The 20,546-nt window shown below is 37.1% G+C and overlaps 1 protein-coding gene across 5 annotated transcripts in view; it reads right to left on the bottom strand.

The window, feature by feature from the left end:
• mpp7a (membrane protein, palmitoylated 7a (MAGUK p55 subfamily member 7)) overlaps window positions 1-20,546 on the bottom strand; it is a 371,884-nt gene that overhangs the window by 229,858 nt on the left and 121,480 nt on the right. For all 5 annotated transcript variants that reach the window (XM_039753886.1, XM_039753882.1, XM_039753883.1 and 2 more), the window contains exon 2: window positions 19,941-20,100. In XM_039753886.1, the coding sequence (XP_039609820.1) occupies window positions 19,941-19,977 (37 nt within the window). In that variant the 5' untranslated portion in view covers window positions 19,978-20,100. The remainder of the gene's footprint in view (window positions 1-19,940; window positions 20,101-20,546) is intronic.

The following is a 20,546-nucleotide window of genomic DNA, read 5'->3' as shown; positions in this document are numbered from 1 at the left end:
AGTCAAACCAGAGATTTGATGGTTCCTTTTACCTAAAGAGGCATTTTTGGTGTATACATAATGAAATATTTGTTAATTTAAATTAAAAAAAAACACATTTTGAGCCCGTGCAGGTCTCTGGAGTTTCAGATTTGGCTGCCTGGAGCAAGACGTAGCTTTAGGCAGGAAGCGCAAAGGTCATGGTCAGGTCTGTAGGTCTTTTACAGGCCTTTCACCCTTTTTGTTGTTTGAAGTGCACCTGTTCACAGCAACTGTAAATAGGATGTTGAATTTACTCACAGGGAGAGTTGTAACTGTGTGCGAGTGGTCTTCAAGGTTAAGGGAGCCATGAGCAGGCGATGTGCATTAAAATAAGATTAGGGCGTACCATTCAATTTCAATACCTGATGAAAGTAAATCATTTATGTTGTTAGTTTAGGACACAGGTATCAAACTCCAGGCCTGGAGGGCCGCAGTGGCTACAGGTTTTCATTCAGACCCTTTTCCTAATCAGTGACTTGTTTTCACTGCTAATTAACATTTTAATATCCCTATTTTTAAGGATTCAGTCCTCTGAATTGATTAATTTCCTCATTAAAATGGCAGCCAAATAGAAATGAGACTTGAACGAGCCAACAGATGACCAGCTAAGCTGAGGCTTCAAACTCCAACCAGTTTCTTAATGAGAAACCAATTCGTGTTGTTAATTAAACTCGTTATTTAATTCCACGGCTTGTTGCTGCTCTCATTCTGCCACGGCTGACATTTCCAAAACTGTTGATTTTCGGTTTTCATAAGAACATCGTCAAAGTGTTTTGGTGAGTTGAGAGATTGACCTTACGGAGACCTTCACCTTTCTTTATTTTCAGATATTGTGTGATGTGGTAGCTTGTTTTGTGCCTCATTATTGTTTGGCTGATTATTAAAGAAAAAGAAACGACTAAAGGGCCTGAGTCAAGTTAATTAAAAAGAAGGAATTATCAGCAAATACTAGTCACAAATTAAGAAGATGGTTAGAATGAAAACCTGCAGGCACTGCGGCCCTCCAGGACCGGAGTTTGACACCCCTGGTTTAGGACTATCTTTTTAAACCAATAACTACTTTTTTTTTTTTTTTTGGAAGAAATAAATGGATAGGACGGGCGAGCTTTGTTGGACTGAATGGCCTGTGCTCATCTAGAGTGTACCAATGTTTAAATTGAGGAGAAACCAAATAATTGTAACGTATTCTAGTTATTATGTCTAAATTTCATTTTCCTTTTTTTTTTGGCTTTCAATAAAAAAAACAAGTTTATGCTTTGTTAAAAGGGATGTCATAGGGAAGAGCATGGTATCTACAAAGGGTTAAGGATATCATTATACCAGAATTTTTGTATTTGATACCAATACCTGTGAAATTGTACAATATTCAATACCTTTTAGAAATCCTAATCAATAGCTTAAAAATCAAAGTACTTCTATGATTCAGGTGAACACTATTGTGCCATTTCTTTGCAACCTATTTACTATTAAATTTGTGTGTGTGTGTCCCCTGTTCCTTCAATCCGTCTGGCTGGTCAGTTTGGCTTTAGTGATGCTATCTAAAGAGAACCTGCATTATATGTATTGTACTTCAAGGTGAGCGCTCCTTGGTTGCCAACTCACACGCACACAGCTTCCCCTAAGAGTGAAGATGTGAGTCACAGACTGGTTGGACTGAATCGTTGGGAATGTCAGTGTACAACCGGGACTTGCTAAGATTATCTAAATGAAGTCTACAACTGAAAATTGCTGGAAAAAAAGTCATGTGACATGGCCTTAAAAGAAAAACACAACTTTATCTTCCAGTTTGATTTTCCTAGGATATCCACATTCTAATTTTGTTCATATGACCTCAAATGAACAATCTTCCAGCAGATTCCTTGTGCAGAGATGACAAACTTTGGCTAGCTCATGGCCATTTGTTTTTCATTTATACCAAAAACACTTTATATAAGAAAAAAAACACAAAGACAGACAGACAGTTCAAGTTTATCACAAGATAACACATTCTTCACATCCCAAAACTATGTAGCCATGTGTGTTAAGCCAATTTAGAGTGAGCACTTGAACAAATTTAAGTGTGTGAGTATGAGTGAGTGGGCCCTGTGATGCCTCCAGGATTCATTCTTACATTGCACCCAGTCTTGCCAGGACAGACGCCATCCCTAGAAACTCTGAATTGGAATTAGGGGGGTTAGAGAATGTTGTGCTAACGGCAATAGAGGTTTTTAATAATGAAAGAACATCAATCTCGGTGTTGAACGGAGAGAGACAGAGAGAGAAATAAAGACTATTTCTAGCAATACTGGTAACCCAAAAGTATTGGGCTACTTCATTGTTTAAGAAAGTCATTTGCTATTTCTTTCAGGATTCCAATTTGGGAAATATGCACTTTGTAACTCAGATAAAACAGCAATCCTATAGCTTGTGGTCAATGTTTTATTTCCATGGTTTCTATCAGGGCTGAATTTTTGTCCTTAAACCAACAATGCAGCAGCAACATTGCCAAGAAATACTTGGAAAATCATCATCATGTTGCTTTGTACTTTACATCTTCTCAGCAGTCCAGCTAGTGATCACAGACTAAAGCTGAAAATGGCTTGCAATAACTTCCTTTTCTGGTTTACCAGCAACCCTCAATCAGACCAGCATGATGCTGGCTAATAGTAGCCAGTACACATTTGTGGTAAAAAGGCAGTTAAGATCAATTAACGCCAGACTCAATGTGTTTTCCACTCACTGACCCAGAAATACTTTTATTTTCTTCTTTTTACAAAGAAAAGCGAAAAGGAAAAGAAGCTATACATGAAATTGCTCTTGCAAGTTTTAAGGCATCAAGTAGAGAAAAATATGTTTTAGTACTTGTCTCGGCGAGACACACAGTGAGTCATTTACTATTGAACTGCTGACACTGAAAAAAATTGTTTTTGTGAACACTGACCAGAGATTTTACATTTCATGAAAATGCAAATTTAAGTTTGAGATTATATTTTCCAATTTTAGGTACCATGCAACAATATATACAAATGAAAAAAATATATATCTTCAGTGTAATACTCCACAATTTATTATCTCTACATCAGCACTGGGTATCTCTTTCTAAGAGTCAGTATAGTGGCAGTGGTTACCACTGCTGCCTCACATATCCAGTGTGCTGTGTTTATCTCTCACACCCGGAGACAATCCATGTTGTATTTGCACAATCTCTAGCGTTAGCAAGATTTTCCACAGGATACTCCTAATTTTCTTCCACCCTTTGAGTATGATTTTGTGTGAAAAATGGAACCTGCGATGGACTGACACCCATGTCCAGGAATGATTACTGCTTTGTGCTAAGTGCTGCTGGGGTTGGCTCTGGTCGCTCACAATTAAGTAGGTTTGAGAATGTTAAGTAAAGTAAAAGTGGCATCAATTCCTTTATAAGCTTGTATGAATGTATTTTTTTTTCTTTTTTTAATTATGCATTGTTTACCTAATTTTATTTGTTTTTCTTTTCTTGTAACTTTATTCTTGATATCTTGTGAAGCACTCTCAGCTATATTTTTTCTATGGAATTATGCTATGGAAATAAATGCAGTTGTTATAGTTATACTCACTCTCAATTCAGGAGCCCCTCAGGGATGTGTACCAAGTCCTCTCCTATATTCACTCTTCACTCAAGATTATACAGCTAGGAAAAACACTAAAGTCATTGTGAAATTTGCAGAAGACACAACAGTGGGTCTTATTTTCAATGGTGATGATGCTGAATATAAAGAGGAAATCACAGCCCTGACACACTCATGAAAAAAAAATTGCCTCTCCCTCAATGTGATAATAGTGGATTTTGGGACATGTACTTTCCCCTTTCATCATCAATGGAAATACCTGTAGAGGGTATAGATAGGGTACCTGGTTTTAAGTTCCTCTGTGTGCATATCACCAAAGATTTCACACAGACTGCTGACAACTGAATGGTGGTGAAGAAAGTGCAACAATGCCTTTTTTTCTTTTAAAATAAACACACAGGGCTGAAGATGCTTTTGCATGTGCAATCACACCTTCAGATCATTTTACACCTGTACCACTGAAAGCTTCCTAACTGGATGTGTCATTGTCTAGCATGGTAACTGCACTGCCTTCAGCAAATCCTTACAAACAGTAGTGTGCTCTGCCCAAGTGCAAATCATTAGATGTGGAGCTCCTTACCTTCAAGACACATGTTAGGTGGTGTCTAGGGAATGCGAGGAAAACCATCAATGAATGACCCCAGTCAGTCATTCAAGTCATAAACTGTTCACATTTCCACCTTCAGGCAGATGATACCATAGAATTGGTTCCTGGCGATGCAAATTCCAAAACAGCTTCTTTCATCAATGACTGATAACATTCCTTATCACCCCCATCAACCGCTGCCAACCTTCATTCAGCTGTACTTTAAACTCTACATTCCACTGCACATTGTGGGAGATATGAGTTGTTGGTACGCCCAAGTGCTACGTATGTAATGTGTTCATTTTTTCAGTGTGTAATTGGTGAATTGATATTTAAGTGCATGTATTAAGTGTGTACTCTATTAATACGACAGACCTTGTACGCTAAAGTTTTCCACTCACTTAGACATTTGTGTTAAGTGATGTGACAATAATGTGACTTGACATATACTTAAATACAATTTAGTTTATAGAAATTCAGCTAGAAAAATGCTCTTTTTACTATTAAGAACCTATCATAGATAAGAGAAAAAGCTGGCAGGCACATTTCAAGCAAAATAAAGTGCTCCCTTAAATGAAAATGTTTCTAATTTTTTAAACATTCTCCATGTTACTGTACACAAACAACTTTATTTAGACATGCAGCATTTTATAAACTTTCGTGAATGTTAAGCACATTTCTGTTCGCAAATGTCATGTATTACACACATGTATTGATCACTAAAGTCTAACTTAACATAAACTGGTTTATGAAAAAGGGTGCTGGAACAAGCATTACTGAACCTTAGATTTGGATAATACAGATTGCCCATGTCATTTATGGAATAGGTATGACTGAATGTTGGAATACAAGCTTCAAGGTCAGCTGTGGTCCTATTTTATATTATATATAATTGTCTATGCATGGAAGTGTGTCTGTCTGTCCCGGAAGTGAGAAGTGGAGTCAGGGTAAGGGCTCCACCTCCGAAGAAACAGAAAGCTAAACGTCTACGTGTGGAGGTGTGTGTCTGTCTGTCCGGCCCAGAAGTACAAGGCTACTACAGCATGAAACTCAGAGAGCCGGCAAGGCGGCCCCAAGTTAATGAGTCGGAAAAAGAAAGTGATTTTGTTGCCAAAATAAAACCGCCGAGAAAAGAGAGACGAGCACATTGGCAAAACGGTATCTCTTTTACTTTTCGTCCCACCGCTAATACATAAGTGAGGCGAGCATGTCAGCAAAATTAAATCAAGGAGAGAGATACCAAAAGTAGTTCCTTTCAATTACCCGACATCTCTACATTTCAATTTTTGTTCTCACGATTTCAATAGTTTCTAGGTCCCCAGGCTTTTTACAGCACGGGCTTACACAGCTAGTTAATATATAATCACGATACTTTTTTCTATTAATATACAATCACTACACAAATTTCATTTTTTTTTTAAACAAATGGCACCTCATACTGTTTGCCACGTGAAAACTGTAGACAGACAAACTGAAATACTCACTAAGAATTCAATACATTCACAAACTGGGGTAAAACTAAGGCTGCTCTTTTAGTTTGACTATGTACTCTACCCTGAAATTATCTTCCTCAACATACAATGGATATAAAAAGTCTACACACCCCTGCCAAAACTGCAGACTTTGCGTAATAAAAAAATGGAACCAAGACATATCCTGTCGGAACTTGTTCTACATTTACTGTAAAACTGCAGTCTACACAAAGAGGATAAAAACAAATCAGAAACTGTTTAGTGAAAAAAGGAAAAAAAAAAATCCTACAAAAAGCTGGTTGCTTTAGTGTACACACCCTAATCAAGGACATGGCTGCGTTCAGAATCAACCAAATCACAATAAGTCACTTCTCAAACAGTAGTTAGTATACACCTAACATCAATTAAAGTCGCTCTGATTGAGCTCACATAAAGTTTGGCTATTCCTGTAGGATTATTCTGATATCCTCAGTTGCAAAATACTCCAAGAGCCAAAGTCCGCAAAGAGCTTTCAAAACATGAATGAGAACTCATCATTGAAAGGTATCAATCAGGACAGAAGTACAGAAAAGTATCCAACGCATTAAACATCTCATGGAGCACAGCACAGTGAAGACAGTCATCAGAAAATATAGCTCAACAGCGACTCTACCAAGATCAGGATGTCCCCCTAAGATTGATCAGAAGACAAGGAGAAAACTGGTCAGGAAGGCCACCACGAGGCCTACAGCAACATTAAAGGAGCTGCAGTATTCCTGATAAGTACTGGTTACTCCCTACAGTTGTATTTTTCATATGCTTGTTTGTGTGGTAGGGTAGTAAGATGAAAGCCCTTTCTCATGAAGACAAACATCCAACCACGGTTAAACTTTGCAAAAAGGTATTCCGAAGTCTCCCACAACCATGTAGAAAAATGTATAATGGTATGATGAGACCAAGGTTGAACTATTTGCACATTATTCCAAGAGGTATGTTTGGCACAAATTTATCATAGCACATAATCAAAAGGGCACCCTACCCACAGTGAAGCATGGTGGAAGCAGCATTGTGCTTTGAGGCTGCTTTTCTTCAGCTGGAACTGGGTCTTCAGTCAAGGTACATGGAATCATGAAAAGCTCCAAGTATCAGTCTATTTTGGCTGAAAACCTTCAAGCATATGCTAGGAAGCTGAAGGAGAACTTCACCTTTTAGCATGACAACGACCCAAAGCATACATCAAAATCAATAAAGCACTAGATTGATCAAAGGAGGGTCAAAGTTCTGGAATGTCCAGCCAGTGGCAAGACCTTAATTGAACTGAAAATCTGTGGGGTGACCTGAAGTGAGCTGTGCACAGGAGATGCCGTCGTAATTTCACAGATCTGGAATTTTTTTGCAATAAGTGGGCAAAAATCGCCAAGACCAGAATTGCCAAACTTGCACAAAAAGACAGTGTTGCCGTAAAATCAAAAGGTGCTTCAACTAAGTATTAATTTAGGGGGTGTGCACACTAATGTAACCAGGTTTTCATAGGATTTTTTTACTAAACAATCTTCTTTGTATAAACTGCAATTTTGCAGTAAAGGTGGAATAAGTTCTGACAAGATTTATGTTGGTTTCGTTTTTTATTAAACAAAATTTGTGATTTTTCCAGGGGTGTGTAGACTTTTTATATCCACTGTATTAGTTTCGCCTGGACTCACTCTTACAATGTGTTACAGAGGCTCACTCCTTATGCTAAAATTGGGAACTTAAGTATCAAAAAGTATTGAATAAAATTATTTTATTTTCTTAGACACCTTTGCTAAGCCTGCATTTCCTCAATTCCTGCTCACCATCTTCCATAGATGAACAATGAAGTCCCTTTATACAGTGGAACCTCGGTTCAAGACCATAATTTGTTCCAAAACTCTGGTCGTAACCCAATTTGGTCGTGAACCGAAGTCATTTCCCCCATATGATTGTATGTAAATACAATTAATCCGTTCCAGATCGTACAAACTAAATGTAAATATATTTTTTTTAAGTTTTTAAGCACAAATATAGTTAATTATACCATAGAATGCACAGCATAATAGTAAACTAAATGTAAAAACATTGAATAACACTGAGAAAACCTTGAACAACAGAGAAAACTAACACTGCAAGAGTTTGCGCTATAGCGCTACGAACCGCTTGCTAAAAACACTTTTTTTAATGAGTTTTAAGCACAGGGAAAAAAATGAACATTTGAAAACTCCGTAATTTAATAAATCACCAAGAAAAGTAACATACGAACTGATCGATGTAAACAGAAGTGCAGTGGAGGTTAAAATCCAATAGAAAAAGTCTTCATTAAATACAACGAGTTTAAAACAATGCTTAAATCTGTCTCTTTAAAAACAAGCCTGGTGCATTCTTTAACTGCCTTCTCGGCCTTATGCCTCCAGCCCTCTTTCTCGCTCTCTCTCTCTTGCGCGTGTGTCTCTCTCTCGTGTGTCACTCTCTTGCTGCACAGGGAATGCACAGGGAGAGACTGAACATGTGCGAAAATCATCGGCGTGCACAAACCGAAATGGAAACTGGCTTGTTTGTATACCGAGTGTGTGGTCGTGAACAGATGCAAAAGTTTGGCAAACTTTTTGGTCGTAAACCGATTTGTACGTGTTCTGAGATGTTTGTCAACCGAGGTTCCACTGTACTTGCATATCATCCTGCTACATCATCTATCGAGTTCAGGACCTCAAAGCCCTGCAGAGTGTGAGAAAAAGATGGCACCAAATATTATGGACACATAGCCCCTTTCTGTTCAGTACATACAGTATAACACATACACAACGCTAGAATGTCAAATAATATAAAGACCTCCAGCATCCTCAACAGATGCTTTTTTTCCCCTCCTGTTTTGGCAAATAGTACAGGGCTGACCTGACATATATTCTTACACTAGCAGAATACCCGCGCTTTGCAGCAGAGAAGTAGTGTGTTAAAGAAGTTATGAAAAAGAAAAGGAAACATTTTAAAAATAACGTAAGATGATTGACAATGTAATTGTTTTGTCACTGATATTAGTGTTGCTGTCATATATATATATATATATATATATATATATATATATATATATATATATATATATATATATATATATATATATATATATATAGAGACAGACACACACACACACACACACATATATATATATATACATACATATATACATATACATATATAGCAAAATACCCGCTCTTTATCCATCTATCTATATATGTAAATCTATATCTATATATCTAACTATATCTATATCTCTATCTCTCTATATCTATATATCTATATATCTCCTTTGGGGTGCGAGCAGCTGTTGCTGGGGGTGCCAGAATCCATTGAGGAAGAAAAATTACAAACATTATTTGTACAAAATCTTAATTTATCTGTCCATTCCTAAATAATTAAATGGGCAGGCTATTTCGTATCAGTGCAATACGCAGCTTGTTAAAACGGATGACTCCTAATCTTATGTTCATTTAGTGCTGCGTGGGTATTGTTGAAGTGCTATTTAAATTTTAAATATAAGTAATTTTTATTTGGTTGACAGAAATATGTTTAGTAGGAATGAAAGTTAAATTAAACATCATTGCATAAATTTTTCTTCACTATAGAAATTTAAATACTAAATCCAACTGCCTGATGAGCTCATTTAGCATATACAATGCAAAGTAAGTAATTCAAAATTTTAAACAGTATCATACAGATAGGTAAATCTTTTCAGCAGATAATGCAGGAGATAATAGGTGTTATGATACAAAACGTAAGGTTTACAAAAAACTGTAATATAAAACATTTATATCGCACTTTTCTAACCTACAAAGCGCAAGTTTTACATCAAGCGCACTCTGCAAGGAATCCTCTAGCATTCAGTATAAATAATATATCAAAATATCCTATAAGCAAATAAAGACATTACGCAGAACTAAGGCCTTCAATGTAACCACAGGCTGTAAAGTTTTGGCATTTTAATGCTCTTGCTGTGTTGCAAAACATGCATTTGATAAATTTCAAGTATAAGCTGTCACATTAATGGTAGATGCAACTTATTGTTGGTGTGGTTTGCAAAAAGCAGGCATTCAAAATGATTTAGGATCAGATTTTGTGCCCACTGGTTTGATTAAGCATTCCTCACAACGAAATAAAAGGTAAGACAGAAACAGATGAAAGGCTCTGCCCACAGAAGTAACCACATGCAGCAACAGTTTTTCTTATGTTCTACAGCATTATATTCTGGTTTTCTTTGATGTTTTGTATTACATTACTTGAAAAAAGCTACAGTGGATTCCTTGGAGTCTTAACTGACATTAGCAATACGTAATCTTGGGTTTGGCATGATTCTGAAAGGATTTTTACCAGTAAATTTGGTCCTCCACTGCTTACAGAGTGCTGCCAAGAAAAAGGTCATCCCATTTTATGATTCAGTCAGACCAGTCCCTTTGATATTGGAGTATATATTTATAAAATTAAAAAAAAAATCTCAATTTTTCTGTAGATGTTTATTGTTTTGCAGATAAGTTATTTTCACTAATGATATTCAAATATATATGATCCAAGTTTTTGTAGAATAATAAACGAGGTTTTTGCTTTTTTTTTTCTCCCTTTAGCATGTGCTTATCAACCGGAGATGCTGGAAATTCCCTCTTTCTTCCCAATTGCAAGTCTAAAGCTATGTGCATACTTCTACATTCTTATTTAAAAAATAACATTACAAACAAAAACAAACTTCTGTTCACACAAGTGGTTTGACATTGTTCAGGAAAGTATCTCTATCCACCCTAAATTTACCAAAAATGCACATGCAATCAACACCTATGATAAGTACTCTCAACTGTAGAATATACAGGTAAAAGTATTCTTAAATTGTTGAAGATGATTTTCCAACATTCTAATCGTCTTAGGTCAACCAGCAAACTGAGAACAAATGATGCACTCTTCAACACATCACTGTACAAACTGCAATTAAATGTAATAGGCATTTTTCATCAAATTGTTGAAAGTGTGGTATCATTTAGCTAACATTTCAAGATAAAAATGATCTGAACTGGGTCACTGGAACCAAACTGGGAATGTGAATTATACCATCAAGTACGAGGCTTGGTAGTTTGTTTTGGAAGTGTCCTAAATTAAGATTACTTTGGGAGAAAATATTTATCTATTGGTCAGTTACTGCTGTATTTACAGTTACAGTATTCCCAGTAATTTCGCCACACTGCAGTAAAACGAGAAAAAGACTATATAGCAAAAAATTCATAGCATTGTGCTATACTATATCTACAGGGCTATTCAAAATGAAAGAGCAGATTTCAAAAATTTACTTCAAACAAACTGTGTAAGACAGAAACACATTCCGCACATCACTGGACAGAGGAAAGTTCAAAGTTTGGTCCTATGATCCATGAGGTTGCATGCACTCAACATGATCACCATATGTAGCGCGACAAACAACAAAATGGTTGCCCGTGATGTGGATTTCCTAGGGCTCTGTTCGAACACACCTGAGATACGCTCGACATTTACATCTGAAGTGCATGGACGACCAGTGCATTTACGTTTGCATATGCAACATTCCTCTACAAATTTTTTTATGCCACTTGTAAATTTGCTGATGACGAGGTGGCTGTTTGTTGAACTGTCGTTAGAATTCACGTTGCACTTGAACAATGGACTTACATTTCGCAAAATACCAAATGATTTCTCTTGTGATGTTGTCGCCATTTTACTATAAACAAGAAACAGTGCTTGGTGATATTCACTGGTACTTTTAGGTGGACTTTTAAACTTTCCTCTATCCAGTGATGTGCGGAATGTGTTTCTGTCTTATACAGTTTGCTTGAAATACATTTTTGAAATCTGCTCTTTCATTTTGAATAGCCCGGTATATATACTGCTCAAAAGAATTAAAGGAACACTTTTTAATCAGAGTATAGCATAAAGTCAATGAAACTTATGGGATATTAATCTGGTCAGTTAAGTAGCAGAGGGGGTTGTTAATCAGTTTCAGCCGCTGCTGTGTTAATGAAATTAACAACAGATGCACTAGAGGGGCAACAATGAGATGACCCCCAAAACAGGAATGTTTTAACAGGTGGAGGCCACTGACATTTTTCCCTCCTCATCTTTTCTGACTGTTTCTTCACTAGTTTTGCATTTGGCTACAGTCAGTGTCACTACTGGTAGCATGAGGCGATACCTGGACCCTACAGAAGTTGCACAGGTAGTCCAACTTCTCCAGGATGGCACATCAATACGTATCATTGCCAGAAGGTTTGCTGTGTCTCCCTGCACAGTCTCAAGGGCATGGAGGAGATTCTAGGAGACAAGCAGTTACTCTAGGAGAGCTGGAGAGGGCCATAGAAGGTCCATAACCCATCAGCAGGACCAGTATCTGCTCCTTTGGGCAAGGAGGAACAGAATGAGCACTGCCAGAGCCCTACAAAATGACCTCCAGCAGGCCACTGGTGTGAATGTCCCTGACCAAACAACCAGAAAGACTTCATGAGGGTGACCCAAGGGCCCCATGTCCTTAACAGTGTCATCTCCAGACAGAGGAGTAGCTTCAGTGACAGACTTTTGTCACTGTCCTGCTCCACTGACAGACTAAAGAGATCGTTCCTCCCCCACACTATGCGACTCTTCAATTCCACCCGGGGGAGTAAATGCTAACATTAATTTTATTTAAATTTTTTTTTTTTTTTTTAATTTTTATTACTATTTAATTTAATATTGTTTCTTTGTATCAGTGTACTGCTGCTGGATTATGTGAATTTCCCCTTGGGATTAATAAAGTATCTATCTATCTAATGGGCCCTGAGCTCACTGCCCAGCAGCATGCAGCTCGACTGGCATTCGCCATAGAATACCAGAATTGGCAGATGCACCACTGGTGCCCTGTGCTTTTTACAGATAAGAGCAGGTTCACCCTGAGCACGTGACAGAAGTGAAAGGGTCTGGAGAAGCCATGGAGAAAATTATGCTGCCTGTAACATCATTCAGCAGTTTGGTGGTGGGTTAATGATTGTCTGGGGAGGCATATCCATGGAGGGTCACACAGACCGCTACAGGCTTGACAAAGGCACCTTGGCTGCCATTAGGTATCAGGATGAAATCCTTGGACCCATTGTCAGACCCTATGCTGGTACAGTGGCTCCTGGTGCACGACAATTCCTGGCCTCATGTGGTGAGAGTATGCAGGCAGTTCCTGGAGGATGAAGGGATTGATACCATTGACTGGCCACCACACTTTCCTGACCTAAATCCAATAGAACACCTCTGGGACATTATGTTTTGGTCCATCCAATGCCACCAGGTTGCACCTCAGACTGTCCAGGAGCTCAGTGATGCCCTGGTCCAGATCTGGGAGGAGATCCCCCACAACACCATCTGTCATCTCATTAGAAGCATGCACTGATGTTGTCAGGCATGTATACAAGAACACAGGGGCCATACAAAGTGCTGCGTACAATTTTGAGTTGCTGCAATTAAATTTTGGCAAAATGGACTAGCCTGCCACATAATTTTTTCACTCTGATTTTTGGGGCGCCTTTGAATTCAGGGCTCTGTAGGTTGATCATTTTCATTTCCATCAAACGATGTGGCATCCTTTTGTTCCTAACACATTACCCAGTCTATATCAGTATAGATATCCAGGAGGATTTCTTTTTCCCATTGAGATCTGATGTGTTTTCAAAGTGTTCCTTTAATTTTTTTGAGCAGTTATATATATATATTTATTTATTTATTTTTGGCTTAATTGGAACAATCTTTATATACCATCCAACACTCAAGGCAATGTGTTATACTATCTAATGCATAAATAATTCATTTCTTTCTATCTACATATCTCTATTTACTGTATAAATACTAACAGGAGTGGGCAAAAGTAGGTTTATGGTTGTGAGTATGCAAAACAAAGAGTTTATTCTTTATTTATTTTATTGTATTTACTTGTATTATTTGTCTTCTATTTATTATTGAAGTGTACTTGAGTGTAGCAAGTAAAGTACAAGAATGTGTAAACAATGAAGGCCAGTAATTTGACCACTTACAAGATTGTACCTAGGTGCACTGTGCTATTGTGACATTCTTTTGAAAAGATAAAGCTAATAAAGCTATTGAGCTAATAATGCTATTGTAATAATCATACCCTGCATACCTTTTTTCCAAACAACTGTAAACCTACTTTTATCCACCCTTGTATATACACACATATCTATCTATCTATCTATCTATCTATCTATGTAGACAGACAAATGTGTGTAATTGTTATGTGCCAGCCTGAGTTTGTGTATTTTCTATTTTACTGTTATTTGCCATTTTTTATTGTTTATATTTTTATGTAATTTCTATTATGTTTACGATTTAACCTTTTTAAACCTTTTAGCTTTTGTGCTCTCTCTATAAATATTCTGATGTTCTTTATGTTTGTGGGTGGAACTCCAAGGGATGGGGAGGATACCCTGACATCACAACTTCTGGGACCAGCAGTGGATCATTGAATTTGTTTTGTTTTTTTTGGGTTTCTGGTTTGTAAGACCTTTTCTCTTCTATTATTGGATATTGCTTTGAGAACTGGTTGCTGGGAATTTCTAATCTTTTTAGATACATTTTTTTCTATAAACTATGTTGAGGTGGGACTTTAAGTGCCCATTAGAATTTAATACATCTTAACTCTCTTTTAGAAATGTTGTACCAATTGTGTTTTTGAATGGATTTTGTTTGACATGCTGTTTAAAAAAGTTTTTTTTAATATGTATTTTTTAAAATTTTGTTAAGCTCAAAAACACAAAATTAAAAAAGGATCATCATGGAAGTAGGGTAAAGTTGAGGTCCTATATCAAAATAAAAAAGGCAGTGTGACCAACTGCACTGCAAAACACCTATTCAAAAAAGACAAGTAAAAACAGCAAAGTTGATCAAAACATGTGCTGTAATTTCTAATGAAATCAATTTGACAACAGCCTACTCATCTTTTTTCATATTTAGGCTGCAACCGCATGCTCCTGAAATTGTACCAATCTATTAAACAAACAAAAAAAAACAAAACGTTAATTTAATTGAATATTACACAGATGTGTAATAACCCTGTTCAGCCTTTGGTGCAAATAGTCTTTGGAAAGGGCATCTCAGTTTCACTTACTTCCCCTTTCTAAATGTTTGGAAACATATATTTATTTTAATATATAGTGTGTGCATGGGTTTCCCCCCGGTGCTGCAGTTGCTAAATTGGCCCTGGTGTGTGTTTGTGTGCGAGTGTGTTTACCCTGTGATGACCTTTCTAGGGATTGCACCTGCTGCCTGATGGGAAAGGCTTCAGCTTTCCTGTGACCTTGCTCAGGATATGTGGGTTTGGAAAACAGATGTATGTGCAGTTTGTCGAGAGCTATTATTGTGTTTTTGGTTACTGGAATGAATGCAGAATAAGTACATAAAACAGCACACAAAAAATGCAGCTTTATTTACTATTTGTGGATCTGTATAGAGTACAAGATCAAGGTTTTCAAACCTGTATATCTACTAAAAAATGAGAATGAAATCACGCACAACGGGCAAAACTACTGAATTAACCCAACTATAGTAGTGCTTACGTTTTTTGCCTGTTAATGGTTTTACTGGCCAAAACTTTTAATTCATTTTTTTCTTTTGTAATTTGTGTAATTCAATTTTCTCCTATTTATACCACATATAACATTTATCTGCTGAATGGTAAACCAAGCAGGTCAGTAACACTAAACGGCAAAGTAATGGAAGAGGAAATTGCTGCCTGTTATAGATATTCAAGTCCAGCCTTTACATTTTCAGGGTTATGAGTAATTTGAAACTCCATGCATTCTTTACGTGAAAAGCAATCCAAGCCAGCAATTATTCTAAATATAATGATCATTACAATATAATTGCTAGATCAAATTTATACAATCATACAAATATCGCCATAATTTGCAGTCATTTTCAAATGCCAATAACAACAACAGTGTATTTTATTTTCTTTACACTCCTTTAATTGTGGGATAAAATGGTGAGTATATTATAGCCGTCTGGAAAGAAAAAGCATAAAATGGTAAATGCAATAGTCAATTAAACCACATTCACGAAACATAATTCCCACTATTCATTCAGTTACATGAAATTTCACATAAAGACAATAGGGCAGATTATATTAAAGAGCAGTATACTTTGGTAAAGCATAGTGAAGGCTTTTGCCAAATTCAAGAAGAATGGGGTGGAATGCGCTTTAATTCAAATCAAACATAGAAACCATTTGAGAAGACTGCAGAAACACCTTTGAGATCAGAGCATGGCTATACTGTGCATACTCTCGATATTATATGGATTATTGATAACCTTTAGGCAGACTGTAACAGGTAGGCTGTTATGTGATGTATTACCCTGTTAACTTATGTTAAATGCAGCTTTGCAAGCACTTTAAGAAGCTCGGGGTATCACAACAGCTTTATTGCAAACACAATTATATGGAACCTGCTGTCTGAAAAAAACAAAAGGTGCATTTTTTTTTTTTTTTAAGTAAACCCATCCAACACAAATAAGTATACGAGGCATTTAAAAAGAAAAACATGTTCCTACTTGTATGGAAAAAACTTTTTACTTCTAGACATTTTATTGTGGTATGGCTTCCAAATTCTCTGTTCAAGTCCCCTACTATATACAGAATGTCCCCAATCCTATAATCATGATCACTTACACTTCCAAATTCAAAATGATGAAGATGGTTGGAAAGCAAGATGACTGCAGTGCTTTTTTTTGGTGTGGTTGAGTGGGCAGCATCTGTGGGGTTAGTAACCAAAGGAGTTCAGTTAGATGTCTGAGAAACGACTACTGCTAGGATCTCTTGTTGGAGAATGTCCACACTCCTTTTGCTGGCCAAATGAACAGTAGTTGACTTCCTACACGTTGCATTACTTATAGCACTTCTGCCTTTACTGTAATGCATGACGGTCTGTGTACTTTTTGGTATTTGAAATTTCGTTTCAGAAAATACCATTTAAAAAAAGAAAAAGAGAAATGTATTTGATTTTCAACTTAAAAGGGAAAAATGCAAAACAATTACTTTTTTCCTTTTGTTCTTTCGCACATCAGAAACGAAAAATGCAAGAAATGAGAACGAGAAAATGCCCTTTATTTATTTCGCAGTAAGTAACAACAATAATGTTTATAAAAGAACTGCTACATCAATGCAAAATACAAGGCGTGTATTTTTACTTGAAAGATGCGACTCCGTTTTTCTGCAGTCATGTCCTCGTCCCAGAGTGTAAATCTTTTACTGTTCTGAAAAACAACGTAATGGTTCATCCTCTGCGGATGCCAGTGTCACTTCAAGGCCGTCGATCGACGTGTTGTGAGGAGGACTGTTCGAACCTGTGGTCAAAAATCATGCAGAAGAAGTACAGTAATCCCTCGCTGTATCGCGCTTCGACTTTCGCGGCTTCACTCTATCGCGGATTTTAAATGTAAGCACATCTAAATATATATCACGGATTTTTCGCCGGTTCGCAGATTTCTGCGGACAATGGGTCTTTTAATTTATGGTACATGCTTTCTCAGTTTGTTTGCCCAGTTGATTTCATACAAGGGACGCTATTGGCGGATGGCTTAGAAGCTACCCAATCAGAGCATGTATTACATATTAACTAAAACTCCTCAATGCTATAAGATATGCTTCCCACACGGTGCTCGATTGTTTGCTTGTCTCTGCCTCTCTCTCACCCTCTCTGACATTCTCTGCACCTGACGGAGGGGGCGTGAGCAGAGGTGCTGTTTGCACAGAGGCTGTTTGCTTAAAAGATACTGACGCTCCTCTAAAAAATGCCGCTTTATTGCGGTGCTTCTGCAAACTTAAACGCACAAAAGCACACGTATTGATTTTTTGATTGTTTGCTTTTCTTTGCGAGCGCTCGCTCTCTCTCTCTCTCTGAAATTCTCTGCTCCTGATGCAGACACTCCTTTGAAGAGAAGATATATTTGCATTCTTTTAATTGTGAGAAAGAACCGTCATCTCTGTCTTGTCATGGAGCACAGTTTAAACTTTTGACTAAAGGGTGTTATTTCATATCTAGAGGGCTCTAATAATGTTAACAGTGTGGGAGAGTTTATAAGGGCTTAAAATATATAAAAATAACCATACAAACATATGGTTTCTACTTCGCGGATTTTCATCTATCGCGGGGGGTTCTAGAACGCTACCCCCACGATCGAGGAGGGATTACTGTACTACTTCCAGTTTCAGACAACGAAAATGTGTCTGTTTTGTTGTTTTTGAGCTAATACACTTTCATCATTTGAATCACAAATAAATCCAGAAAAGTATGTGTAATTTTAAGTTTGACTGCTATTTGTTACCATAGAATTAAAAAATACCTTATTCCCTCATTTTATTCTTTAATCAAAAATCAAAATCTGAAAATTCCTTTCATTTTCATTTTTGCTTCTTAAATGAAATTTCAAATACCGAAAAGTACACGGACCCATGCCCCTAGTGGTAGCCCCTGTAAAAGAGTATCTTCTATCAAAGTCAAAGTAAATACTCTAAGCATTTCTTTGAAGCTGTGTAAACCATTTGATGCAGAAAGAAAACTGAGGTCTGGATGGTATTAGGTGAGCTGCTGTTCATAAGTCATTAAAAGAGTTTTTGATTTGAGTGCTGAGTATTTAATTATTCAGCACATCTAAAGGAACAATGCCTACCTTGATAGTAATGGCTCCTGGGCTTTTAGTATGCATGACCAAGACCCTGTTGACCTTAATGAATAGTTCCAAAGCTTATCTTAACTACCACCAGAATCGCCAAACAATTCATTTTGTGTTCTTTGGTTTTCCTCCTCATCTTAGCGGCTAATGTCCTGCCAGAATTTTCACATATGATCCTGGACTCCATTTCCATAGCTGCTCACCCAAATTGTTGGGTCAAGAGAGTGGTGGAAGCAAACCACAAGAGCAAAGAAGAAAGAGGTGGGCAGAAAAACCATATGTTGCAATTACCAAGCCAGAGTCCAAACTAGAAAGTCAGAGAAACCTTGCACAAAGGCCAAAGTGAAATACTAAACTTGAAGTCCAAGAACAGAACGTAGCTGTACTTGCACAATATTATACTGTACGTAAATAAGTTCTTGCTTTGTTTTGACAGTATTTGTAATCTTGCGACGAACAGGAAGAGTCCAATACCAACCTTTATGATGACTTGTGATGCCCGATGTTGCATAACCGTTGACATAATCCTCTGGCAACACAGCGGAAACCGCTAAACATACAAAATGGTAACGCTCACAGAATTCAAAATGGCACCACAAGAAAATGCAAAAATATTTGATCATATTTAAAACAAAGATAAATGACAAAAAAACAATAAAACAAATGGATTTAGTGTCCGAAAAACCTACCTGGCTATTAGAAAAGGCACATCATAACACAAATAACTTTGAGAACAAGCAGCAAGTAAATATTATTTGGTGCAACAAGAATACAGAAAGGGGACACTTAAACCATAACTGCCCAGGACAACGGCACAATAGCCTGAACAATATCCCCACTGTAACATTCAGTATATATTTGCTTTATAGGTCCTACAGTATTTTATATTACTATATAATGCAAAGCCCTGCGCCCACAGTAAGCTAGGCAAACAGTAACTCTTTTTAAATACAGAAAATGGCCCCCAGCAGTTAATGACAAGTTGTTTTCATCAAAGACAATAGAAACACAAGGATCCAAATATGTTGGGGCTTTAGTAGATGTGTGAGGAATTCCTCTGCTGGCATGTAGAAGGAACGATATGCTCTAACAAACTGCCAGAGTGTATTTGATACATAAATGGTACAGGAAAAGTGACGGCATCTACAGTATATTTGGGAGCTCAGAAACAGACAAATGAAACAGGACTTGTCGTATGAAGCAAGTCTAACAACACATGTTCAAGTTTCACATTTGAAAGGGTCTGAGAGAGACAGAGTAACTGCCCCAAGCCTCAGTCCATTTATAAAACAAAAACTTCCAACTTATGAACTGATAAATAACTTAAGATATGGGGGGGGTCATTAAGATAATTTAGCATTTAATAAAACCATTAACAAATTTAAGAGCTAGAATGTCTACATATCCTAGATGTAACATGTGTTTCCATTAAATATCTCTCAGTAACAAAGGTTGACATGCAGGGTATGTGAAACTTGGGCACCAGTTTTCACTAAGATGATCTCACTGGAAGCTTTTCAAAAGAAACCTTTGCGCTACCAGGAAAAATGAGGAACTAACAATTCACAGTACCTGTGTCATTTCCAGACCCTGTCGACAACGCCGGCATGTTTTCCACCTGTGGAATATCACACAGGAACGCTAGAGTAACACTTTACACCCAAAATCCAGGAAGCAGTTTTGATACAGCCAAGATGTGTTCTGAAAACTTTATGCCATCTGCAGGAGTGTCCTAAACAGAACAAAAATGCAGTTTAAGAACAGAGTGGAAAAGGGCTGGTGGACACAAGGACATATAACCAACAAACACACTGTGCACAATTATTAGACAAGTATTCTGTCCTTATTTTTTCTAAGCACATTTTCTAACTCTACACCATATAAACCTGAAAGCTTAATAGATATAATCATTTTCAGGTGATATGTTATAATTATTTGATGAGAGAGGGTGAACCTTAAAGTGATCAATAACTTATATTAAGGTGTGCTTAACTGTTAGGCAGCTTCATTACCTCAGGAAAAAATAAAAAAGAAGACAGACCCGACACTGAAAAGTCAGAATTTGTAAAATGCCTTTTTGACAAATGCAACCTACTGGAAATTACCTAACTAAATAGATGTGACCTTTGGGTAATCAAACATTTTATTCAGAATAGCCAGCAGGGTTGCAAAAATATG

This window comes from Polypterus senegalus, chromosome 5 (assembly GCF_016835505.1).
Source record: "Polypterus senegalus isolate Bchr_013 chromosome 5, ASM1683550v1, whole genome shotgun sequence".
Classification (NCBI taxonomy): Eukaryota; Metazoa; Chordata; class Cladistia; order Polypteriformes; family Polypteridae; genus Polypterus; species Polypterus senegalus.
This window is presented reverse-complemented; position numbering and strand designations above follow the sequence as displayed.